Source organism: Ciona intestinalis, chromosome 4 (genome assembly GCF_000224145.3).
Source record: "Ciona intestinalis chromosome 4, KH, whole genome shotgun sequence".
In the NCBI taxonomy this organism is placed as follows: domain Eukaryota; kingdom Metazoa; phylum Chordata; class Ascidiacea; order Phlebobranchia; family Cionidae; genus Ciona; species Ciona intestinalis.
Genome location: NC_020169.2, coordinates 2,416,764 through 2,444,088, shown reverse-complemented (window position 1 = coordinate 2,444,088; position 27,325 = coordinate 2,416,764). Strand labels below are relative to the sequence as shown.

General features: G+C 41.1%; 2 protein-coding genes across 3 annotated transcripts; one reads left to right on the top strand and one right to left on the bottom strand.

Annotated features, from left to right (window-relative positions):
• The first annotated feature begins 39 nt into the window (after nt 1-39).
• On the top strand, nt 40-21,850 carry LOC619278 (thrombospondin A). 2 transcript variants are annotated; one of them, XM_018811393.2, is made up of 24 exons: nt 40-50; nt 7,831-7,933; nt 8,006-8,604; nt 9,350-9,425; nt 9,497-9,789; nt 9,847-9,940; nt 13,069-13,227; nt 13,308-13,484; nt 13,650-13,823; nt 13,907-14,034; nt 15,247-15,349; nt 15,424-15,578; nt 16,318-16,431; nt 16,514-16,636; nt 17,112-17,271; nt 17,340-17,458; nt 17,541-17,679; nt 17,757-17,852; nt 18,027-18,254; nt 18,519-18,715; nt 19,164-19,238; nt 20,461-20,558; nt 20,749-20,888; nt 20,993-21,850. In XM_018811393.2, the coding sequence occupies exons 2-24, from the start codon at nt 7,882-7,884 to the stop codon at nt 20,998-21,000; spliced, it is 3,507 nt and encodes a 1,168-aa protein (XP_018666938.1). In that variant the 5' UTR covers nt 40-50; nt 7,831-7,881; the 3' UTR covers nt 21,001-21,850.
• Nucleotides 21,851-24,941: 3,091 nt separating this feature from the next.
• Nucleotides 24,942-26,047, bottom strand: LOC100176690 (lipopolysaccharide-induced tumor necrosis factor-alpha factor homolog). Its single transcript, XM_002131714.3, has one exon. It carries the CDS (start codon nt 25,910-25,912, stop codon nt 25,391-25,393), a length of 522 nt encoding a protein of 173 aa, XP_002131750.1. The 5' UTR covers nt 25,913-26,047; the 3' UTR covers nt 24,942-25,390.
• Between the last annotated feature and the right edge of the window lie 1,278 nt (nt 26,048-27,325).

Below are 27,325 nucleotides of genomic sequence, written 5' to 3'. Positions count from 1 at the left end.
TAAAACAATGATTTTCGCGTATTTACACTGACGAGTAAGATTTGAATAATGTTGTATTATTAAGACTATCTGCAACGCTTTTAAAACATGGGTTTAATGTCTTCCTATAATTACAATTGTTCAACATACGTCCACGTTATCGTTAATTGCTCAGCTTTTACGTTTGTGTTGTTTTAAATGACATTTGTTATACGTCACTAAACACAGCTGTATATGACATATTGCATGTCAATTAGTATTAGTATAATATGCCAACAGACGCTTAGGTTGCAAATGCTTATTAAGAATCTGTGAATCATGGAAATCTAGCCCTACTGGCATCCATACCACAAACTCATTTACGTCAGACTGCGACATAAACACACCGCTTTCGAGACGTAAATTAAAACAACAATTAAATTAGCTTGTTTCTGAAACAACCGGTGACGAAATTTGTTAAGGTATTTTATAAGCGTAGGCTTAAAGTTCATTACACAACGATTTTCAATTCAATAACCGTGTCTTAATTCCCCCTTGTATATATTTATTGGTCGACAACGTCTGGCGTTAAATATCCTTTGTTTAGAATAATCTATTCAATATCTATGGAGAAATTGGTCGCGTGCGTACAATACACGCCCTATACCCAATAAGCCGGGTTTTCAAATTTGGCCACAAGTATTTTGGCCGCGCCGAACTTTTCTTATCTATTCCCGGTATAAACTTTTCAGTTTGAGTCGGCCGAGGACAAGCCACACTTCAGAATTTGTCTGAAAAAACAAAATTCCTCAAATAGTTTATTTGTTTTTATGCAGCTGCTGAAATACGACTGGATTTCGGAATTTGTTGTTAAGTGTCGTTTCAGCTGGACGGAATCGATTCCGAATTGTTTAGCGTACACGGACGAAGCCATTTTCTTGTTAAAGCAAGTCAACGCTAATTTGCAGGGGTCGAAAAAACCTTACAAAAACTGCAGGAAAAATGGTCCCAAAAATCAGCGGTAAAAAAAACCACTTGACTTCGCATGCGAATTTATTGTGCTGCAACAAAAGACATTTTTGCGACTGGTCAACCAGTGACAGGTCGGACCAAAGGGGTTGTAATACGAAACTGAGAAACTGCCACGTGGCATTGAAATTAAACTGATAATGTGTTGAAAAATTAAAACTATTTTGTTTACGAGTTTTAACCCTATTTCAACGGACAAAAACTTTATAAGTCAAAAAAATACTTTTTAGGGTATAACAAGTTCTTATGTTGCAGACCGTGGTATAAGTAATATAACAGCGGTCGTTTCATATACCCGTAATACAGCAAGCCATAATCAAAACTCGGCTGGGGAAAAAAGCCGAACTTTCTGCACAGAAAATACAACTCTCAATTCAAGGCAAAACCGTTTTTTTTTTCAAATGCATGTGTAAGTTTAAAATGGACGTTTTAAGATGCAAACCCTGACTGCATACCGTTTGCGAAATGCATTGTCTTTTTTGCTGTTGACACAAAAGGCTGCGGTTCGTATTTAGCGTGTCCCTTTGCAAGCGTTTCAGCGATTGGATTAGCTTGGCGAGGAAATTGCACCTTAAGCTAGCAAAGATGTTTATCTGCGATACATACACCCACCGCAACCTTATTTGCTGCAGCATTAGTGCGTAAATGGGGCGACAGCACTTTGCCTTTAGAATTTGAAGAGAAATTTGATTACTTTCCCATATTATGATAACTCTAAGGTATTATGAGGTGAAAAGAGTTCCCACCTTATACAGTGGTGCAAATCTTTCAACGCACGCATGGGTAAACATACGCACACGTATTCGTATTATGTTTGCTATCCATGCATATCTGTATTTGGCAATTTCTCATTCATTTATTCGGCAGAATCGCGGGTACATAGTTATAAATAACGTGAATATAGTTCTACATGTAATAAACCGACTGTGCTATGCAGTTATCACCTCATCACTATTAAATTATAGTGGGGTGGGAGAAGATGGGACACCTTTAGCATATAATATCCAAAATCCTGATTGTGTTTTAAACAGGTAACAGTGGTATGCCGAAGTCGTGAGAATACGGTTTAGTAAATCTTTGAAGTTTCTTTGTTTACTAAAAAATGGGACGAGAAAATAGAATTAAAAGATGTCCCTTCCTCCCCCACCCTACTATGTATGTAATTTCTTTTTAATTAAATGATAGGGTTTACGTAATTTACCATAAAACATGCATTGCTATTAATTACAGCGTATTTTTAGAAAAGCCGTTCGGTTCGGTCGTACACCTATATTAATATTACACACATATGCGGTTAAGGCAAATGTACTTGCGTTCTTTTTTCGTTATACCTTGGAGCTATAACACGAAGATACCGAATATACAATTTTAGGTGTCGTCGTCATCGGTAGAATGATATACCCTTCGTGATTAACGACCATGTTAGGTTTGGTGATTTAAAGCTTAAAAACAAAAACCAAGTCTAAACATTGGTCCGTACAAATCTTGTGATGGCCTAAATAAAACGATGACTAATGCAAATCGATAATTGGGGTGCAGGTAGCTTTGATCTATGATTCTTAATCATAGTGAGGGATAGGGTGTACAGTTAGGGGTTTTGCCCCTGTAAGTTAATTGTATGGGCGGGTTCAAACATGCGGTGTGAAGGCCTGTCAGTTCGAATCATCTTGGGTGTTTCTCCCAATCACTCCTTGACATTTAGAAGATCTACCAACACGGATTAAAACGCTGATGGTGTACTCATTATCCGGGCCGAATCACCCTGTCGATATACTGCGGTTTTTTCACCGTCAAAAAACGCCAGGAAAACTAAAACGGTTTCCGGCATTTGTCCAAACGTTTTCCAAAGACGGCGTCGTCCATTTGCTACGCTGGAGGTGATATATGTGTTTACGAGCGTTTAAATAGAACCTATACAACACGACAGCGCTAACAAACAATAGAATACCACAGGCTTCGAATAAATCCCCTAAAAGATGACGTTTAAAGTTCCGTGGCTGCACTTAAGCCCTCAAGTCCTAGCTCACGCACCGTCCTGACATCGGTTTATTGCACTAGTCTAATAAACAACACGTCATATGTTCAAGGCTATTTGTTTTTGAACCAGTACTTGGCATAGTTTCGGATCCTTGACGAGGCCCGCTTAATACCCACAGTTGACGGTAAGGTTTGACTGGTATGCTTTTAGCGCCTCCGCCTTCAAGAGCACGAAGCAAGGCACAATAAAACAAGCCTAACTTGACCCAGACGGAGATTTCGACGCGTTGGTAATGGCATATCATTGGCGGCGACTTTGTCAAACCGAGCGGATCCGTGTGAGATCCACCATCAAACGCTATTTACAAAACCCGAAATACCTAGCCAAATTCTGCGTTAACGGTACAGTGCGAAAGCACAATCCGTCTGTACAAGTCCGTGAACATTAATAAAGGTACCAACGCCGGCCGCAACACCAGCTATAACCTTTCATAAGTTCAAGCAGCAGCACGCAGAATTCCAGGGCATTAAGACAATCAATTGAGTCTATACCCGGTTTCGAACATTTTTCAAATACCAAGGCTACATTGCTAAGTCGTTCAGAGGGGAGATCGGAAGTCAAACGGTTGCTACCGGTCTGAAAAACATGGATCGAAGCACAAATATGGACCTATTTGAACTTTGGAATTGTCGGCATTTTACGAGGGGAGCGACCAAGGCGGTATCCTTGTTTGAACAACAAGTGTTATAGGTTGGCCATATTTTACAAGTTATGCCATAATGTTTTTCAGATTGTTATTCCCAGTTTTTATATTCGATTCAATTCTCATAACGCGATTTAATATACACAAGCACATTTATCATTAGAGCTATGAAGTCCTGTTTAACAAAACTAAAAATAATATTTATATTCAATATTATATATAGCGTAAGAGAAGGATCGGACACCTTTTCATTCTATTTTCTCGTCCCATTTGTTGTAAACGAAGAACATTCAAAGAATTGTAAAATCGTATCCCCATAAATCTCATAGACTGTTTTTTATTGTTTAAAACACAATTAGGATATTTAGATATTATGTGCTAAAGGTGTCCTGTCTTCCCCAACCTACAATATGTACTAACCACAGCGCAAAACTTTTACATTTCCGTGAAATATTTATCGCGGCAATCTCGTTACAAGATTTGGATTTACAAAAAAAAACGTGTTTTATGTCAATTTTTTGAAGCGATACATTATATTTGACCCGACTCAAAACATAATGAAAACCCTATATACAACAATATTTCAACCTAAATGACCCGGAGCATTCGAATAACCACTCGATTCTAGGTGCGCCCGTATGCCCGGAGGATTCGCCATGTTACAAATCCGCACGAAACGAACACATAACGTAACCTTCTATATTCTCTTCAAGCACGTCTTATGGTAAAACTCAAGTTTGCCAAACACTGTATTGCTCCCAGTCAAAACACATTGACATTTCAGCATCTCACGGTAAATAGGCCCATTATCTACGTCAGTTCCGAGCCACAAGTTGCGTAGCAGCGAGGGTTCAATAGAACGGAGATAAAAGCTTAAAATGATTCATTCCTGGAGCCTTACAGGTTTATCCAGATCATCTTACAATTATACGATTTGTATCCATAACCTGGTTGTTTAACGCGGGTCCTTTGCGTGACTACGGCGACGGATTTTTGCCAATTTAATCACGCCGATTACACGATTCCTGCAACCGCGAAAAAGGAGAACAGTGACGGACCTCCATCAGCGCTTAGACGGATCGACGCCTTATAAGACGACGCCGTGGAACACAGTCATAGGAGCGGGCTGCATCTGATGCGCTAATTCGATGCGTGCGTGGGACAGTGATCTTGACGAATAGCGGTGAATAAACCGTTATGTAACTCTAGCAATGCGCGGTGTACGAAGGTGATTAATTCAGCTGTCATTGCTCTCTTCAACACGCGGTATTCGGAGGCATTCATGACTCTGTATTTGTATATGGACTGGCGTACAAACAAACACAAATAACGGATTTGCAGACAAGAAACCAAACCCACCAAGGTCAGTTCGGCACTATCTTGAATCTCACCCGCGACCAAAACCATCGCCTCACTTGGTAATGAGTTAAAACACTTGCTATACCGATATTGGGCTCGTCTAAACACACTACCCACCGCACACAAGACGAAGCGGAAATCGACCGTCATTTTTCAGTCCCTCCAAATATGCTTGGGCACAAATTACCCACTGTAGTACAGCATTCCAGGCAGAAGTCGGCCATTTTTAACCTCTAATTTATCAATCATGATGTTGGTTTCCCTACTTTACTCAAATTTCTCCAAAAGACAGTGGTTTAAATTATTGTGCAACCTATACAGTAATCTACAATGGAGTAAACAACAACAAAGCAATAATATACAAAAGCGTTTCAATAAATGGAATTTTTTAATAAATTGAAAAGTTATTGACGCGAAATTCAAGCCCAAAATTCGATACTGGTTGACGTTAAACCAAATCACCGCAAAACTAATCTTCCGATATATAGTTTCAGCAAAATATTGCTGGAATTTTGAAATCTATTTTTTGCGTTTTTAAACAACGTCACGGAAAATAATTTCGAAACTAAATTTAAAATTCACCATAACGGAAGTTGACAAAATTAAATTTAAATCATCACGAATATTAATATAGTACACCGAATCCATGCCACGAGTTCGTTAGCATATATTTGGTTCTGCTTGCTTGAAAGCCCTACCCTAGTTCCCGAAACCCGTTTCAATACAAATTTCCGAACTGTCAATTTCATTTTTCTTCGCAAGTATACGACGCACTAAATAGTGTTATTTATTTAAATATTGTAAACGTGTTGTAAATATTTGATCTTTATACCCGCAGATAAGGGTACGGTGCTGAGAAATAAGTTTGCTGGGAAACAAACGTAATTGCCATAAATGGGTTTGCCGTAATTATGAACGGAAGAGTTTGCTGAAAAAATGAACTCCGCTAATATCCGCAATATATAAAGACTCCCACCTTAATTACCTATTTCCGTAATCAAGGCAGCAAGTATTGTAAACTCTATCTCTCCCATATAAAACGACAAGTATTGAGCAAACAATAAGGGATTTGCGCCCTGGGTTACTAAAGGTGATTGGGAACAGATATCGCCTTCATCAGCGTTGTGGCTCAAGCGACGACGTACGAGCGGTTACCCACGTGATAACGGATACCTTCGAGCAAAAATAGAGATTATGTATTCGTCATCGCAAGCTGGCGAAAAGTGAACAAGAAGTCCCCGTAAGGGTTTATGTATTATTATAGCTTCGGCATTCGTGTAATTCTTTATATTGATATATATTTGAATCCTTCCGCGATTCGAATTGGCAATTTCTAAATTGGTAGCATTCGTGTCGAGTGCAAATACGGAAGACACGCAATCGGAACTCTATTCAGCGGTCACGGTGTATTTACGCCTTTGACGTAGTACCTATAGCTACGCTTGCTCTGACGTCACGGTGCGCCTACATTAGCTGCCATTCATCATCGAACTGAATAGGGAAATTTTCTACACAGCATCGCATGGTTGTTTGTTTATGTTTTTCCAAATACTGTTAATCCATCAATTGCCACGGGACAGAAAGTGCTTCAGGAATGGCCTACGTGACGTGTTGGCCTTCGAGTTGGTAAAGGACTTGTGCCAATGGAATTCGAACTACGCGCGTTAGTGGCAAAGCCACTTCTATATAATGTGTAGTGACGATGAAGCGTTAGTTGTGGTGGCCGCTATCTTGTCTCTTGAGTCAGCAGATGCACACTTAGTATCTGCGGTCGAATACAATCAACTGCAGAGGTAATTAAATTCCAGGCTGCGGTTTCGACACACACACGGGTTGTTTGATGGGAACAATTTTACGAAGTATAAGACCAGACCTTGGCAATAAAAACTTTTTTTGTTTAGAATTTTATTGTTTGGTTTTTGCACCAAACGATTTTTTTTGTTAAATTTTGAAATAAGTTTTGAGTTTTTCGTCAAAGAAATTTTAGGTTGAACTTTAAACTGTATGGGTTTTGCGTCCACGAGTATTTCACATATCAGATGTTGTGTTTTGGAGAAAAGATATAAATACAAATGAAGTAATTGTGTAACTTGATCTCGGATTTACCAACAATATGAGAAAAGAAACTGTTACCACATTTCTTAAGGCTATTCGCAAAAATCAGTATGGAATGTGAGCACTGCACGCTGCCCTAATTAACTTTCCTGAAGAGCAATAGAAACACCGTATATGTCTTCCCCGTGACGTAAACGGCGAGTGACGTCGGTGCATTGAGAATCGAACTTTGAAAAAAAGCGCCGCCGGAAAGAAAGAGCCTACGAGCTTAGTGGCTGGTGCGAAAGTATAAAAGGCTGTGCGTATGGCGATTGGGCTAAACGAGAAAACGACGCAGAGGACGCAAGCAGACTAGGAAACTGTACCTTGACGTTAAGGAACATCGATTTAGAACTTAGTTAATTTCAGATCTTATAGGTGAAGAATTAGATTTTTTTCAATTACCAAGAGAACAGTTTAACCCAAGACGTGAATAATATTATACTCCGTCGCCTTTATTGTCGTGTCGATTCACGTAAAGAGCTCATACGTATTAGTCGGAGCGGTTCATTTTCGACAATGGAATATATTACACCGCAGTTATCGCTATAGGAACACGATCATTGTGTCCCAGCTTAAATTGTCAGCTCCGTGTCCGGACCGCTTTGTTGTTACCATTTGACTTTTCGACTTTTGCCCTTACCTTGTTACACAGCAGGAATTGCGACGTATTTGTTTAGCAATCTGATTTATTTACTTGTCTCTCCAGAAACGCGTATATTGTATTTGAATAACTTTCTGTGACTTCTGACGCGCAAAAATGCAAATTGCGTGGATTCTCGCTTTTTTAGGACTCGTCGCAGCCGCTCGAGGTAAGAAATTAAATTTAAATTTTCTAATATATATTTATTAAAAATAAAATTGTTATAATTTTTTTTACGCAGCGGTCGGCCTGTCGGCGGTAAATGCTTTCGACCTCTTTTCAATGACCGGCATCTCGCATAAGAGATCCCAACCTGCATACAGACGAGCTATAACTACGGACGGAAGCAGTCCAGATCATTTCTTTCCCGCATACAAATTCAAGAGGCCTCTCGGACCACATGCTCTGGTGGCAACCGACGACCAATTCCGGCTTCTTTCAGCGTCTCTGGCTCGCATTGACACTTTCTACTTCAGCGCTAATATGAAGCAGAGAATGAACAACGTCGGCACCCTTATTAGCATCTCTCCAACAGTGAGCACGGCACAAGCGGTCAATACCATGGCGATCGTTAGTGATGCCCCACAAGACAGACTTGATCTCTTTTACACCGTTGGCGAACAGAATCATGTTTTGACCTTCACAAATGTGGGTATCGCCAATTCACTGAAAGAATGGAAAAACATGACCATGGAGTTCAGCGGTTACGATGTGACGCTGTACGTTAACTGCCGCAACGTTGGCACACGGCGTTTGGAGAGCGAGTTCTACAGGCGTCTGGATGCTGGCAGCAGCCGAATCAGTCTCGCAACTGCCTATGAAAACAAGGACGATTTTAAGGTATGTGGAGTGGCTTTTAGCGTATATATCTTATCCCCATATTAGCGCGTGGATAAGAGTGGACGTTATTTACCCCGAGCCTTAACAATACCCATGCTTGTATTCGATCGACCGCAGGAATCCGTCGTTAGATTAGACCATGAACCTGTTGACGCTCACTGTGTATTGTTCGGAGCGTGTTTTCGTTGTCTATCGTCGCCGGGCCAAGCCCCTTTCCTTCGCACCCAGGCATACCTCGCTTTGTGCCGATGACAGAGGCGCGTTTATCTTGTAACACTGCACACGCGATGTACTTATTTGAGTATACAGCACCCCATAGTAACTCTAGCGTGGAACTATAACGCCTACAGTTCTCCCACCCCGAAACACTCTGTACACAAACTTTACACGACGTCGCCGCAAAAACATGACCGACATCAAACGTTCAAAACAACAGTGGCTGTGGTTGGTAAATCATTGTTGCCCCACCAAAATAAAACAGTTCAAACATTAACTTGTGATAAGTTACGTGTTTTTACACCACACAAACGCCGTCTTTGTTCTTCAGTTGCGGGAAAGCGGGGAAAACATATTTTTTATTTGACACGGGTTCCTGGTTTAATTTCTATTAATAGGAAATCTATAGGGCAGTCATTGTTTAGCTTCGTCTGCGATATGCGTATTCAATTCCCTTGAGCAAACACACGACGTTGCCTTTTTGTCGCCCTTATACTCCAATAAACAAACAATTTGTTTCCGCATCCAGGGATCTCTTCAGAACGTTCGATTTCGATTTGGTTCGAGAGTTGAAGCCAACCCTATGCTCTGCGACTCGCAATCTAGTGAGTACATTTCGTTTATGAATACTGATTAAAATTCTGCATTAAAATAATACACTTGTTTTTCCCCGCAGCGCCAAGCAACATTGAAAGCAACCGTTCAGAGTTTGACCCAGAGTTCGATGTAGCGCCGTCCCGCAACGCGGGTCCTTCTCACCACGACAACGTTCTGCCTGGCAGTAATACCATGGCGCGCCAGTTTGTGCTGCAGGTCGTCCAAGATTCTTGCGAGCTGACATGCCGCCCGCCGCAAGGAGCGAAACGGCCGGACGACCTTGAGGTGTTCTTCTCTTGCATGGATGCCACAGGCATGCACAAGAACGGAGAGAGATGGAACGTTGACGACTGCGTGTCTTGCGTATGCGATGTAAGTAGTGTATTATTTAAACGACCTTTTTGGAAGTTTATTCTGTCGTTTTATCAGGGTGGCCACCGGCTATGTTCAAACCAAACCTGCCCTCTTCTACACTGCCTCAATGTGACGAGAGTTCCCGGAGAATGCTGCCCGAAATGTCAAGGTGATTTTGCTGATTAGAATTTATGTCTAATCTCAAAACATACACGCATACGCACTAAAAACAGCGCATACCTGAATGACTGTTCAGTTCAAAATTCCGCATACACAATTAAGCACGTTGGACTTGTTTACCAGTCTCGCCTGGCACCGCCGCGAGGTCTTTAGGTTCGTGTCAAGACCGATGAATAAGATGATTACAGACCGTCATGTGAGTGTGAGAACGGAATTTTGAGGCTCACTTGATATTTCGCAATTGCGAGCCAGCACAAGCAAAGAATTAATTTCGAATCACTCACGCCAAAGCGCGATGGGCTATAGCACAGGTGCTATACTGCATGCCATACAAGCGTGAGAAATTGATGATTAAAAATAGTTTTACGGATAGGGATGAGTAAACTGGAATTTCGAGTGGACGCATATATTCTAAACATTTCGATTGTAGTTTGAAAGGAAATACTTTTTCAAACGGTCGTTTTTTCTACATTCCCCGCCCTTAAATCATCGCACACCTATACGACCTGAATCAGCGTGAAGATAGCGCTGGCAACCCCCAGTGACTCACGAGCATCAGATACATTTACTCGTAGTTATTCGACGCCATAATGGCCCCAGTGATATACGACAAACTGCATGCAACCTGAGTGCTTCCCTTTCCGCCGCAGACAAACGCGTACTTCCCAATGATAAAGTGCGTGGGTGGCATGGGTCCGTTGCCAGGTTTCGGGTAGAATCATCAGCGCTCTTTTGACACCGACCAACCGTGCTAAATCGCAAATGAAAATTAGTTTGCAAAGTCAAAGCGAGACGGGATAGCGGAAACGCTTAAGTGCCCCCGGATCGGGTTGACGAGCGAACGAAACTTCATTGCTCCATGAGCTGTTTGTTTAAACGCTTGCCTCTTAAAGCCGAACCTGATAGGCAGAAAGAGCAGCACGTCGCTTAAGTTTGAAATTTGCGGGCGACTGGTGTCAGTATATTGCCTTGCAAGTACGTCTGGCTATTTTAGGACATTCTTTACGCCCGCGGCCGCACCTGACTCCGGATTACGGCCCGAGGGAGATTAAAACGAAATTCCAACGTAGAAACACGAATCCCAATGCACAAACACCTAAAAAGTAATTAATTTCTGGCTTGAACATCGTACACCTGTTAATCGCTCACAGCAAATAACGTTTATCGCCTTTTACGTCAAATCACTGGCAGTCGGAATGCAAAGACTGATTAATGTTGGCGTAACAATACAAAACCTGGACTTACAGCGAGTAAGCTGTTGTCAAATAAACGTGAACCAGCTCTTTAATATCGAATACACAATGACTAATCGCTGGCTTAACGTCGAGTTTAAATGTCTGCACGTATTAAGGTATTGTTCCGTTCTTGGAACTATTCCGACTTTATGAGAATATAGTTGTTATTACAGCGTTAAATTACATTTATAAAACCGCTCGGCTGGATCTAGCTTAGCAGCAAAATATATTTTTGAAATACTTTCAACAGCAAGGTTGCACGAGTGCGTCCTAGATTTATTAGTACAGCTGCCCAATTAGGAGCACGGGAGGACGTACTCTGAATTCGAAAAAGCCGCCGTCTGGCCTGCACATTTGGAAATGCACTTCTCTCCGTTGGGAGATCTGCTGCAAAATTGGCCCTAACGGTGTGATTACATCTTGTGATTGCGGTGTTAAACACGGCTGTGAACTTTTGCTCAGCGCCCGCCTGGGCGGCGAAAAATTTGCACTTATGTGACACGAGGTGTGATATATCGTCAAGGGAAGTGTATTTGAACCGCATTTACGTACATTGCGAACAGCTGAAATGTTTGGTTATAAAATCATCGTCGTTAATTAAACCACTCGGTTCAAGGTAGTGGGGAAAGTTTCTGGCAAACGAATCATTGCCAAAACAGGCATGATGCAAAAGAAAAAGTGGAACATGCATAAATTATGTCATCTCGCATTTAATTCTCAGAGGATTTGTTCTTGCAAATTAAGGGTTAAACTAGACAAGTATTGCGGTGCGCCTTGCCGTGCTAACAAACCCCTGGCGCCGTGGTTTCTTACGACTATGCTGGGAGAGAAATAAATTCAATGATTATGTGATTGACAAACCGAACCTTTGCTAGACAACTTATTAATTTCCACAACGCCGCGTCAGGGTTTCTGTTGTTTATTCGAACCCTTATTAGTTCGCCGCAATAATTCCTGTACATGTAGCAAAGAATTCGAGGCACGCTAATCTGCTATGTTTGCTTATCGTGGCCTAATCGGCGACGACCAACCACACACGCGCTTCGTTTCGGACCAGCGCCAAATATGGCAACACGCATTGGGGGAATCACAACCTTGCGCGAAGCTGGCATTTCTCGCCTCTGACTGTACGGTCCCGTCGCCAAGACTTCGGCACGCAATGTAGACTTAACTTTTCACGCCGATTTACGACGCGTTTGTTTGTAAATATAGTTCGGCGCTTTGATTCTTGTTTCGGGTGCTTAGGGGTCGCGCATAATGTAAGAGAGGGTGCGAACGCACTCAGTAACCTTACCATACCAGGTGGATATACTGGGATCGAGTTACAGCAGGCTCTATACGAAAAACAACAGCCAGGGTAAACAGGAAAGCGAGGTATTTGATATAAAACAGCGTGGTTCAATATTGCCTTGATCGTACATATGCCTTTAAGTTTTGTTTACCGATACGTCTGCCACAGCAAATCGTCGCATAGACGAAATTCTTGAACACAGCTGGGTCAGCTCAGTGCGGCCGTCGTATTATATCTGGGCATGACCTGTCACGGTAGATGAAGGAGTGTGCGTCACTAGAACGACCGAAAATAACGCACTCGATGCTTAAGCCGACAGGATAAAACCTTCGTCATTGTTTCACTGTGATTTCAAGGAATCCCGATTTCAAAACATGGACAGCCGCTTAAGCGTCATTGCAGTTGGCCAAAAAAGCCATCAGCCTTTACCGCAGTCACCGCACCTCACCCAATAGTCACGACTTTTGCACCGCGACTGTTGGCTTAGCGCTGACGTTTCTTTGGTGTGTCGCAATGCACCGCTTTGTGTATAAGCTTTGACGTTTTGCTGAGGCGACTACTTGGGTATTACTAACTCTTGCGGTTTTGCAGCTGAAACTGATGGGTTTTCTGCATGGTCAAGCTGGTCGGAATGTAGCGTTACTTGCGGAATTGGAAGCCAGACAAGAGGCCGATCTTGCGACAGAGCTAACTTTCCATGCAATGGACCAACGTTGGAAAACCGAAACTGCCTTAGAGACCCATGTAAACGTGAGTGCAGTTTCATCGCCTTTTTTAACATACCGGTACTTAATTTTATAAAAAAATTAACGTTGTATTAACTTATAAAGGGCGCCGTGATGGAGGTTGGTCGTTTTGGACCAGATGGGCTCCATGCAGTGTAACTTGCGGTAGAGGCAGATCCACCAGAATCCGTGAATGTAATGCACCAATTCCAGAGTTGGACGGTGAAGAATGTCTTGGACCTGACAGACAAACCAAAGACTGCAGAGAAGCGCCTTGTGCAGGTGCGTATATAGTTCCTGCTGTAGTGTGGCATATATACTTGAGCAAAACACCTAGTCATAATTGATCCAACCTAATAGTTTCTTATGAGTTATATATGAATTGTCAGCCATATTTTAAAAACACTTTGGTAAGGCGGGGTTTTAATACCGTTTTCTAATGCGCAGTTAATGGCGGATGGGGTACCTGGTCACCATGGAAACGTTGTAGTGTTTCATGCGGAACAGGGTTCCGCACGCGAAAGCGAAAGTGTAACAACCCGAAACCGAGGTACGGCGGAAAGGCGTGCCCGGGAGACAAGAAGGAAGTCGGCCAATGCAACACACAGAATTGCCCAGTTGGTAAGAATGTTACACCATGCGTCCACACACATATGATGTTTGCTGTTGGCTAACAATGTTCCAATGAACTTTTTTGTGTATAGACGGTTGTTTGGCGAGCCCTTGCTTCGGTGGTGTGAAATGCACTTCGTATGATGATGGTAGTTTCACTTGTGGTTCATGCCCGGCTGGAACTCAAGGAGATGGCATAAACTGCCAGGACATTGACGAGGTAAACAATTCTCCCATAAAAACGTCGCTATTTTTGTTCTTCGGCAAAACGCATCGGCGATCGAGATGCAGATTGATAGCAGCGCAGAGTCATGGAGAGCCAGAGCAAAATACCAGTCTCCGCAAAGAGATTTGTGTGATAACCACGTATTTTAAGCTTAATCTTAGTCTAAACGCACAGCTGATTCCACTTAGCGTGCATTCAATCGGCGTTATTGGCCGAGCGAGGAAAACTACCAGACGCCCGCGCCCAAAATCCACCCACACAATTAAGTTTATCGAATGCGATCAGCTCTCGATATCCGCCAGCGCCTTATCGTTGCGATAATCTGTCTGAGAATGCATTTTGTGCAAAACACAACTGAAATACAAAAGTTTTGCAGTAACTGTCCGTCCAAACAAAATAAAACGCTGCGTCCCGCTAAAGGAAACGTGCCCAATAAACGTCTTGGTTTTCAATTCCCTTTAGAAACGTTATTGACAAATGCAGCCTATGGCCCCAATTACTGTAACCGAAGCCTTATTACCTCGATAATACCTGCGTGAGATAGATGGTCTATAGATAGGCCGTTACACGAGGAGTTGATCAGACGATGATGCTTATACAAATGTTCGCTAATCCTCGAGGGTATGCTTTTTGCAAATACACTAGCCAGGTTATACCTGGTACACGACGGCTTATCACTCGCTGCACTGTTTATACTTTCCCAGACAGCGAATATGTCGAAGCTGTTGCCAAAATAACTCGCAGCCGTGCGGCAATCTTACCCGCGAGTTAATTAAAAGAGGACTATAAAAGGCTGCGATACAACGTAGCAATTTACACGGTGGTTGAAATGCTTAGAGCGTCCATTTTGATCAGTCTATCTTTCCAAAGCGCCTTTTAACGCGGAGATAAATAATAATCATTTAAACGTGGCTATAAAAATGCGCTTGTTATGTAACGTGATCGGTCGTTGCCTATTTTCGGCAATAAGCATTTCCCTCCCAACTCTTAGAGTTCGAACCGCTAATGCATTCCTGCTCAACCGTGAGGTCATCAGGGGTAATTAGCCGCGCCAGTGGTATACGACCTTGTCTCTTGACGTCATAGGAAATGCTTTTAAAGTTCTCCACAATCCAAAACGTGAATCTTTTGTATTCGGTCGCACGGCGTTTCCCACGTTATCGTTGCCCTTGAACAGCTTTGACTAAACTTGTTGTTTTGTAACAGTGCACTCTGGTTGCCGACGCCTGCTTCCACTATCAAGGCGTTCATAGATGCCAGAACCACTTCCCAGGCTATTCATGTCTTCCCTGCCCGTCCGGATATAGAGGTGAGCTCTTCATTGACGACTTAAGGCGTACATTACCCGTGCACTTGCGTAGGTTAACAAATCTTTTTCTACAGGCGACGTTCAGTCTGGAGTCGGCGTCATTCACGCCCGTGCCCACAAACAAGAATGCGTCATGTCCAATCCATGCACAGACGGGGCGAACCCCTGCCCAGAAAACGCGGAATGCATATTCCTCGGCAAGACCGTCAGCCCACCATTCATTTGCAAGGTAAGAGTATCGGCTTAATTGCGAAAACACTTGTATTATCTGAACAGTTCTCGATAGGCATTTGCCAGACGCACGCTGCTGGTAGACAGGCCACTTTAGACTTGAGTGTTATCGTGTGCCAAGGCCTCAACAGTTCGGATTAGATTTCCGTCAAGAGAAATTCACGTCTAAGGGTTTTTCGTGGTCACTGAATCGTAGTACCCTTCAAATCGAATTAATCACGCTGTTTGGCAACAATTAACATTCGCAATTCCGACATTCCGCACACCGTCCCACACACAGGAGAATTACCTTGCCAAAATCCTAAAAATAAAATTCCAATCTATTCAAACTCAAACGCCCCACATTCACACAGCCTTTCTCGTGAGTTTGGGCATAGCTGGGATAAGTTTACGAACCTTCTTTGTTCATGTCCTGGAATAACAAACAGCTTCGTCGCTTTCTGAAGTAGATTCGCCACGCAAAGTTGATTGCAAAGCGAACCCGGGAGTTTTCTCCTTCCGCTTGTCTTTGTCTCACTGTAGATGTTTTCGCTTCGCGTTTCAAGCTTCCGTGCTAGTACACACGTTTGCTCTCCCTCTAATTAGAGCGTAAGTTGGAAGCTGTCGATTCTCGGAATTCGAAAAATCTTCGGCTAATTTGCCCGCCCTTTCAATACCCTAATCTGAACAAAGCGGCTATTGATTCGTTCCGACAGCAGACTCATACCACCCCTCACACGAATTTTGTTTTTCAACAGTGTCGACCAGGCTACGCGTCATGCTCACATTGCGATGGTTTGATTTGTGCAGATGATACCGACTTAGATGGCTGGGCAGACAACGAAATCGTATGCCCAGGCAGCAACACTTCAGTAAGTTCCGGTTTCTTTCCAAAGCTATTTTGTTCGAGAGCTTTGCGTGCGAGTACTGAGTAAACACCTTTTGCATCAACAGGTTACATGCCACGAGGATAACTGCCCTCGACTGCCGAATAGCGGACAAGAAGATTCGGACGAAGATGGTGAAGGCGATGCTTGCGACAGAGATGACGACAATGATGGCATATATGACGAACAGGTTGGTTTAATATTACAAAAACGTGATCGAATATGCTGGAGTAGATTTTTTCCAATAAGCCTCGCGTGTAACACTAAACCCTTTGACGTGTATCTGTTTATCCGAAATTCTGGGTGGTTTTTACTGAGTAGGTGAAATCTTGGTTGCTAAGCCATCCGAATCGTCCATGGAATTAATCTTTGACTGGTTTTTGTGCGACCGAGTTTACCTCGTGCACGCCCCAATAAACGTTTAAACTTGGTCCCTTGTTTGACTTGCGACTCAATTAGCATGCCTGCTTTTAAGTGGCACGTATTATTTGAAAAGTCTGTCAGTGCTGGCTCGTGACTCGGCGGTGAAATTGGGCAAGTGGTGAAACGCTTACGTACGGTAGAATGCACTTTCATTCAACGTTATTTGGTCGTTTTTGTAAACACGAACTTCTCGTGCGGCGGTACGCCATGGACAAGTTTTCCAACACAACTTGTGTGCGCAGGATAACTGTCAGTTCATATACAACCCGTACCAATCTGATGTCGACCGAGACGGTGTTGGAGACATGTGCGATAACTGCGTGCATGATAGGAATGCAGACCAAAAGGATACCGATGGTAACGGCGAAGGAGACGCTTGCTCTCTTGATATTGACGGCGACTGTAAGTTGATAATTACAGCTTTGTTATTGGCGAGAAGTGCTTTAAATAACAGGTGTATCTCTATTTAGCCATCGAGAACATATTCGACAACTGTGTTTACGTTTACAATTTTGATCAACTCGATAGCGACATGGATGGAGTTGGTGATGCATGTGACAACTGTCCTCTGGTACACAACCCGGCACAGGTTAGCTACGACTCCCACACTAAACCAGAAAATTATTCTTAAACTTTCTTTAGAAAAATATTAACAAACCGATTGTTTGTAGGAGGACCGAGATTCCGACAAAGTTGGCGACAGTTGCGACTCAAACTTAGACGTCGACGAAGATGGAATACAAAACAATTTAGACAACTGCCCATACATTGCAAATGCCAACCAAGCAGATCACGATAACGACGGTTTGGGTAAGCTACTTGGAAAAGAAGCAACTCAATATCACATTTTACATTTGTTGGTTTTTCTCATTAACTTTTTTATGCAGGCGACGCGTGTGATCCAGATGACGACGACGATGGTATCCCAGATGACCGAGATAACTGCAGATTGGTTGTCAACCCAAGCCAACTCGATACTGACGGTTCGTGGAAAATGCTCTTTTACATTTTAGAACTCTAATTGCATTTCGCGGTCGGATTAGAGTTTCCGCTTCTGAGAAGGGAAGATTCTTAACAGCAGAATTTTAAACGTCTATACTTTTCTTATCGCAAGTTTTTTTCTTAAAAAAAATCATAAATTCTGTTTTTTGTAATAGGTAACGGCAGAGGCGACGCTTGTGAGGGCGACTTTGATGGTGATAATATCATGGATGCCGACGATGCTTGTCCTTTGAATAACAAGATAAGTGTAACTGACTTCAGGAGCTTCGATATGATTGCTCTTGACCCAGAAGGTATTGCACAAATTGATCCTAACTGGGTTGTGAGGAACAAGGGTAAAGAGCTCATTCAGACCAAAAACTGCGACCCTGGACTCGCCATCGGTAAGAAACTGATCAGACAATGGATTTTGCTATAATTTTTTTGTACTTTTACTACGCTGCCTGATTTCCGGGGCAAATTTTGCTTTAAAATTTTGTTATACTTTTATAACCAACCTTTTTTTTGCCAAAGCATTTTCGTACAAGATAAGATATTTGTATAGATAAATTTTGTTCAAGAGTGAAAACATAAGGCTAAACAACATAAACCTTTTTCGCTGAAAGATTTTTGTTCAAGATGTGCTATAAAGTTTTTGTTCTCAACAGGAATGGACCGGTTTGAGGCGGTTGATTTTAGCGGAACTTTCTTTGTCAACACTGAAAAAGATGACGATTACGCGGGTTTTGTTTTCGGATATCAATCTTCCAGTAAATTCTACGTAGTCATGTGGAAGCAAGTATCTCAAACCTACTGGAAAAACTACCCATCACGTGCCCACGGATACAGTGCCATACAAGTCAAGGTAAATTGCCGTTGTGGAATTCAAGCAACTCCAATTATGTTTTGAATCTTTTCTTCACCCGTACACAGTAATATAGCCAATCGCTTTCATTGAGCTTTCATTGAGCTAATATAATTAAGCTTTGTTTTGCCAACACGCAAACTCATCAGCTCAGAACAAATCCACTTCGAGATAAGTGAACCGTGGCAATAAACAACGAGAGCATTTCCTGGTTTTGCTATATAGGCGTATAATTCGCAATGGGCTTATTTTATTAAAACTGCTGATCGAATTAAACTAAAGCCTAAAAGCGCGCTAATAGATCTTGCGAACCATACCGACAAAACCTCCCCTTTCAAGCCGAAGGCGAATTCCGCTTGCGGTTTTGGTAATTGAAGGCGAATATACCAACTTTTACGGATGAAATAACCCGGAGAGAAAAATAACTCATGTTACGTGTTTCTTTTAGGTTGTTAACTCAACTTCAGGAACAGGCGAAGCTCTTAGAAACGCACTTTGGCACACCGGGGACACGAAAAACGAGGTAAGTTTAATTTTATCAAATCACGTCTCACCGCATTGGGAGGAGAAGTGAACTTGCTTGGGAGCTTATGGGTCTGTTTAGAAATTTCCAATCACGACTTGGTGTCGAAATGTTTTCAGTGTACACAGATGCGTGCATGGAATGTCTGTCAGTTCGTTGCGGTTTATGTTTTTAATTTTCCCAACCTTCTTATACCGCCAAACAAACGCACTGCTTGAACGGCAAAGCTTAACCGCGATCTATGATTGACAAGCGTCTAATTAAATAGAGTATTAAAGAAAAAAGCGTTTTTAGGATCCAAATTCCCGTTGCCACTGACATAATATATATATATATAGTAGGGTGGGTAAAGATGGGACACTTTTTATTCTATTTTCTCGTCCCATTTGAAAGTAAACAAAGAACATTTAAAGAATTATACATAACCGTATACTCACGACGCCTATAGACAGCTAATTTGTTTAAAATGCCGTTAGTATATTGGGATTCTTATGTGCTAAAGGTGTCCTGTCTTACCCCACCATAATATACCTTATGATCTTTGGTTAACGTATATATTGCGCCCAAAGAAGGGACCGAATTATAAAACACATGCGCGATTATATATATCCGGACTTGCAAAAGCTTAACGTCTCGCATATTTTCCATTAGCGGGGAACATACAATCGCCGATTTCACAGTTCACATACCGTGTTGGCTTGCCCGACGACTGTTTCGAAATACCTGACTCGCATAATTTGCAGCGTAAAGCGTATTCTGTAAATACCCTTGCAAAGATCGGTATCAGTGTGGCGTAAACACCGGATGCGCGTACATGCTTAGCAAAAGGGTATAGCCTCAGGTGTACAGTTAGTGAGACATTCCAAAAAGCTGTTCTAGGTCTCACTTTTAACCTGAACAACAAGTAAACAATGCTAGGCACCGAGTTTTTGCATCCGATTTCAAAACCACAACGACCGTATGCCCCCCTAACAGGATCATATCACTTGCGCTGGTTATAGGCATTTAAATATATAGTTTGTTCGCACGGTTTGGCTAACGAGTCATTTACTCTTCAATTACGCGGTCATGGGTCGCATGGTTGCCGCGGAAAATTGCTAAGATAAATACCCAAGTTATCGGACGCTGTCACGCATTTAGGCGCCTCCAAATATTTTACGCTCGACTTTTAAAGCAAAAACAGATTTTACGAATATGAACTAACATAGATTTGTTTTTTTAGGTACGAACTCTTTGGTACGATGATATGCAGCAGGGCTGGAGGGATTATACCGCTTACAGATGGACCTTACAACACAGACCAGAAACTGGTTTCATCAGGTAAATACAAAAATCTAACCCAAAACTCACAAAACATAATCGGAGCTCGCTAAAACCGGAGATTTACTATATGAAACACTTTTTACTTTATTAGAACCTCCGTATACAATTTTAACTTTATCCGCATTATTTTTGTCACAGTTATTTTTTGGTGCGTTTTTATTGATCTAATTATTTGTTTGATTTTTAGAGTGACAATGTACGAGGGAAAAGATCTTTTGGTTGACTCCGGCGCGTTATACGATAAAACATTTGCCGGGGGAAGAATTGGATTCTTTATTTTCTCGCAAGAGATGGTGTTTTTCTCGGACATGGAATACATGTGTAAAGGTATTAAATCTTACAGTTTAGCAATGTAATTTGTTAACTAATTGCACCAGCAATTGTCAAGCTGTTTTTCCTTTGTCATAAAATAACGCATTTGTTTTTCGCAGACACGTAAACGGAATGCGGTGTGGCGTTACAAAACTAGATGAACTTTACAAAAGATGGCACGTCAGCTTCGCAACAAAGACCAGTACTGCTTTTAACACTATGGGAACGAAAACGGCGCCACGAAACCGAGCTTTTTGGCATTTTTCTTACCTATTTATGTCTTTATATTTCTCTCGCCCAGATATTACCCTATTTTAGAACTGCCACGAGAGGGCGGCAAGGAGCCTAGCAATCATTTTCAATATCGCCAAAGCTGCTCTGCTACTCGTTTTAAAGTGGTGGCTTGCCGTCGTCTACTACATGATTTCCACTGTATAATACAACGTATAACGTAGACTTCCACAAAGTGTAGCGCTCACATAACGACTTTGCATACAATGCACACACCAACCATCAGCCGTAAACATTTAGTGGAAAATTTGCTGAAACTCCAAATAGTAAACTCCCTTTTCTATTATGTGACCCCCATAGTTGCTTAAACATACAACGATAGTGCCTTTTGGTAATCCAGCGTTTTTACGAGCTTTACAATTGCGCCAAAATTATTTACAACAGACAGCAGTACGCCACTTGGAAACTCATTTTTAGTTAACATTTTCAGCATATGTCAATACCAATTTTCATTTTATGTTTAAATACTTTCTTCGTAAACTTTACTTCGTGTTTTATTCTGTTCCCGTCTATTTTCTATACTTGGACACACATGTAGTCTTGTACATTTTTCTACATACGAGTGTCACTTTAGATTAGTGTCATATTTATTTTCTCGAATTTAAGTTGTCTCTTTGTACGTTTGTTCTTGACAGCTTTTAAGTTATAGTTACCGTGCGCTATATAATAAACCAACAAAACTGCGACTTTTGTGGCGGGTGTAATTTTAAATTTATTGCTGAATAGGAAACCCCATCTTACAGGAGTTTAATTCTAAAGATCGAGGTAACTCTACTCTCATTATATCGTACTCTGCTATAAGAACAAACTTGACGTGTGACATATTTTCAAGATTTGTGGAAATAGAATGTAACACACACAAAAATGGAATCTTAAAGTGTTTCCTTATGATAATAATAAAGTATTCCGCGCATGCGCATAACTGGATAAACTCCGCGCATTTATCCGCGCACCATTTTGAAGGAAAACGATCTTGGAAAGAACAACAGTTTCGTTGCACCACCTAGCGGCAATATTATTTCGTTCGGCAGGTTAAAATTTGCGAACTATTTTTTTAAAACGCTTTAACCAACTAAAGAAAAAAATCGAATTAGTATTTTTACTCGTAGATATCAGAAAAAAACCGTGTGTACAAACAAACAAAAACACACTTATATTCCTATTTGAAGAAAGAATAATACACCTGGAACGTTTTAAAACTTCTATTCTTTATTAATTTATTCACTATCACTTGCTATACATAATTATATAGACAACAAATGGGCATTTAAAGGGTAAAAATATACGAAGAAGAAAAGGAATGCCCATAACATTAGACTGATAATGTTTTTCGTTACAAGCGTTTAGTAAAGCTCTGAGTTTAAAACCATCAAGAAGAGTTGATATGAAAAAATAAACCAAGTTTGTCAGTTATATACAATATACCGCTGCTCTCATCATTAGGCTGGCTTGTAGATGTGGACGGTGTAGTTGCAATTAGGACACAAGTGATGTACGTCTTTAAAGTCGTCCATAAACAACGGGAGAAAACAGAGACAGCACAACCAACCGCCCAAAAATATAATTCCACCAATTGCCAACCAAGTCAGCATTCCATTCTCTTTAACAGTATTGGTAGTAATGCTCTGACGACAGTTTGGACATGTACAAACAACCGGGGCTTTGCTAAACGTCGGCTTTAAGACGACCTGCTGAGATTGAACTACAAACGCTGTACCTGTTGGGAGCGGTGGCGGTGCTTGTACTGGCGGATAGCCTGGTAATGTAGTAGAATAAGCACCTGGTACCGGTTTGTTCTCCATAATAACTGCGCTGAACTTCGCTACGATAAAAATAGTAAGCTTCTGGAGAGCTTTATCTTTTCGAATTGACAAGGAGACTTTTAAAACGCGGAATGGTAACTAAAGGTATGGAACTCAAGGGTATAATGAAATCCGACCGAGTAACAAGATACCTTTTGTTGTCCGAATCTCAGAGCTTATAGTAAAGGAATGTATAGCCTGCGACATCGAAGTGCTTTGTTTTCTAACATAACAAACCGAAATCTGGGACTCGATACGAGCGCAGTCACGAGACGGACTTAACAATTGGGGGAATTACAACAATATTCGTGACCAGCATACGCCGTATAGGATAAATGAAGAAATGACACAAATATCCCATGTCCAAAGGCGGACAGACAACTTAACTACCACTGTCGCTGTTTTACATGTATTTATATACGTTCGTCGTCAAAATTTACGGTATATAGTTATTCTGTTCGATATTGGCAAAGTTCTATACGGCAAGGCACGTCATATGGGATCGAGTTTATGCCAGAGTTGGCAGAATACCCAACGTTATCATGGTGGGAAAGATGAGACACCATTTTATCATATTTTTTTGTCCAATTTGGTAGCAAACATTGAAACATATAACATAAACATACAGTTGTTTTATAATTCTTTAATATTTTTGTTTACTAACAAATTGGACGAGAAAATAGCATGACACGGTGTACCATCTTCACCCACCCTTCTATTATCTCCTATATAGGCCATATACAAATATTCAAAAACTGCCACGTTTTGCATGTTGGCCTTTGCCATTTCTTTATACAGCGAATCAACGGGCGCCTTTTGTTTGGAAGTTACATTTCGCTGTAACTTATATACACTAAAAAGTATATATATTCCTGATAGTACGATGCACACACGCAAATTATCTTACACCTCCTGTTACGCATTTGTGTTACTCACCGCTATAGGCATGACATATATGTGGTGAATAAGACTTCAATTACACAATATTCAATCAGAATTACACAGGTTAAATGCTTAACGGCTATAGTTGTTCGGTTGGAATTGATATCCACAAGCAACGTTGTAATATTTTATGCGTACTGAATGTTATATAGAGATCAATCATTCATATAATATTGTAAACATGGATTTAGATTAAAAACAAAATGAATTGAAACAAAATGATTTTAAACCTGTTTAGATCTTCACGAAGAGTGTTGCATACTCCAGAAGTTGTTGTTCTTTACTATATACTTCTTAACGACCTTTCCAATTTCCCAGTTTCGGTTATCTGCCATTCTTAAGACTCACTTAAACTTGTTTAACGAAATCTTTAGTCAAGTAATTCTAATTCAAACAGAACACAGCAATTACTACAATATGTCGCAATAAACCAGAGTAGGGCGTTCGGCTCAAAAACACACGTGCGAGTAATGCAAAAACGCCTCAGCTGATCCCGCTGGAAAATCACGAAACTCGTGCAGTGTTGCCAAAAAAGAACATCTAGTTTGTAATAAAACAGGGACGTTCTGTACTGTAACCAATTACTGGAAACACAGGTAAAGCACGCAAGAAATATAGGGGCCGACCAATTAACTGTGCTGCATGACGTAATCACCGTTTTTATTGCTGGTCGTAGCATAAACGCGTAAAACTTGTTGGTTTCTTTTATTCATCACATAATTTAGTCCTTCCTTAATGCAAGTTTAAGTGCGGATTATTTGTTAACGTCCATAATAATACCAGTTCACGGTTGGATAAAATAATGAATGATTTACATAGTAGGGTGGGGGAAGATAGGACACTTTTTCGTTTTATTTTCCCGTCCCATTTGGTAGTAAACAAAGAACATACAAAGAATTACAAAATCGTATCCTCACGACTTCCTTAGACCGTTGTTAATTGTTTAAAACACAATCCGAATATTTAAACATGATGTGCTAAAGGTGTCCGGCTTTCATTATATTTAAGTATGGCAGATAATTTGGACAATCGATTGTAGATGTGATTAGTTTATTTTTCACATACGAAGCAATTAGCTCAACTTTGGTGTATTCGCTGTATATACGGTTTGAAAAGTAACATTAAACGGCGCATGCACAAATGGGCATTAGCACATATAATATTGTCAGAAGAGCAATTTGATATGAGTTATACTATATAACAAGATATCATGAAAGATTTGAAAACGAGAATAGACTACCAAGCAAGTTCATTTATACAATAAAACATGTAAATTCAAATGACAGGTGATGTAGGTATCTGTGCATTGCAAATATACTATTATATTGAAAAAAAGTATCGGCAGGGATAAAGACGTATTGATTGAAAATAGAAGTCATTTACGGGTATTTTATTACTTTCACTTTAGCCCCTACGGAGCGATGGAATTGAATATTCATGAAATTAGATTCAATTATGTACATTATCACCGTGCTTTCTTCATTAAGCTCGCTTGTAAATGTGAATGGTGTGGTTGCAATTGGGGCACTGGTGTCGTACGTCTTTGAGGTCATCAATACAGAACGGTATGAAGCAAAGGCAAAAGATCCATCCCCCGAGAAGAATGATACCACCCGCTATCAGCCATGTTAACATACTGGTTTCGGCGACGGTGCGTGTGACTACACTCTGGTGACAATTAGGACATGTACACGCTGTTGGAGCTTGGCTAAACTGCTGCTGGATAATAACGGTCTGTGTCGGCATGCCATAAGCTTGACCTGGAGGCGGGGGTACATAGCCTGCTGGTGGCGGGCCCATTGGTGCGCCAGGTTGTCCCATAGGTGCGCCAGGTTGGCCAGGTGGCACTGGCTGACCAACAAACCCAGGTTGCGCTTGCGGGTAACCAGGCTGTTGTGGGTAAGCTGCCCCACCTAGTGGCATGCCTGACTTCTCATCTACCCCTGGTGTATACGCAGGTGGGGCGCCAGGATATCCGGCTGGTACGGGCTGGTTTTGTGCCATGTTATACAAGTCTTGATATAGAAAGTAACCTACAGATCTGTACAAATGTATACCATATATAAAGTAACCGTAAATATATTATACAGTAGGTTGGGGAAAGATTGGACACATTTTAATTCAATTTTCTTGTCCGATTTAGTAGTAAACAAAGAAAAAACATATCCTTACGAGTCTACGACTCCCATAGACCGTTGTTAATTGTTTAAAATAGGATCAGGATATTTGAATAGCATGTGCTATAGGTGTCCAATCTTCTCCCACCCTAGGGTGAATCGTGTTTTAAATCATTAACAACGGTATATGGGAGTTCTAAGGAAACGGTGTTATAATTATTTGAATGTTCTTTGTTTACTACCAAATTGAACGAGGAAATAGAATGAACAGGTGTCCCATCGTTCCCCATCCTACTGTATTATAATGTTACAGAGCAGTCAAAATATATATATATTTTACAAAACTATTCTTGTAACTTTGGTACAATGAATATCGAAACCGAACACCGGCAAAGGTAATTGTATCGACTGTATAAAACATGTGGGCGGTTTTGTACTGTACTTGTTTAACCTTACGTTTACCACACGATATACCAAAATCAAAACGAGTATAAATATCCAATGGAAGTTGATAATCGCTTATGGTGTCCAAATAAGAAAGAAATAAAAGATAACGATGTCTTTACGTCACGGAAATTACCCGAGACAAAAATAACAAGGAGATTGCGTCATCACATTTAATCAGTAACTTTGGAGTTATGCGTAAATAAGAGGGGTAAAAATCATAACATTACACTATCAATGGCCGTTTTATTTTTTTTTTATAACAGCTTTGATACTTAGTCGGCCATTTGCATCTATCTTACACTTTCAACTAACTTTTAACTTAAAGTAAACCCAGCTGTTGTTTCGAAAGTAACTCGTCCCTGAATTATACATGCCTCGCCTTTTAACGTAATTAGATAAGTCTATGCCACTCTGCTAAGCAGCATATAAACCTTTCCTGTCTACGGCGCTACTGAAAACTGATATGGCCATAATGAATATAGGCCTTGGCGACAAAGCAATAATGAGAATCGAAAAGGTTTGACAACCAATGTATGCTTGACTGCCTTAGGCTGAAAATTCAGCGCTACATTTAGAAACGCGGAACGAACTATCTATTGTTACCACCATAGCTCAATACCTCCGATTCAATTAAAGGCTATATGCCCCAATACTAGCTACTAGGTCCTGACTGTTTTGTTACTGATGACGGTAACGCCTCGATTGTATGTTCACTCTACTGAAACCACCTCGTTTCTTTTCACCAGAGCATAGAGCAAAACCATAAAGAGAAAGAGAGAGGCAGAAGGAGAAGAGTAATTGTGCGAACCAAATACTCTTGGTTCGTTAATGATGAATCGAACTCAAACAAAAA

Bases quoted from the DNA above. Each gene is read 5' to 3' on its own strand.
- LOC619278 (XM_018811393.2), top strand. From the start codon at position 7,882: ATGCAAATTGCGTGGATTCTCGCTTTTTTAGGACTCGTCGCAGCCGCT. The intron at 17,459-17,540 runs GTTAGCTACGAC...GATTGTTTGTAG, and splicing joins TGGTACACAACCCGGCACAG to GAGGACCGAGATTCCGACAA. The intron at 17,853-18,026 runs GTTCGTGGAAAA...TTTTTGTAATAG, and splicing joins AAGCCAACTCGATACTGACG to GTAACGGCAGAGGCGACGCT.
- LOC100176690 (XM_002131714.3), bottom strand. From the start codon at position 25,912: ATGGCACAAAACCAGCCCGTACCAGCCGGATATCCTGGCGCCCCACCT.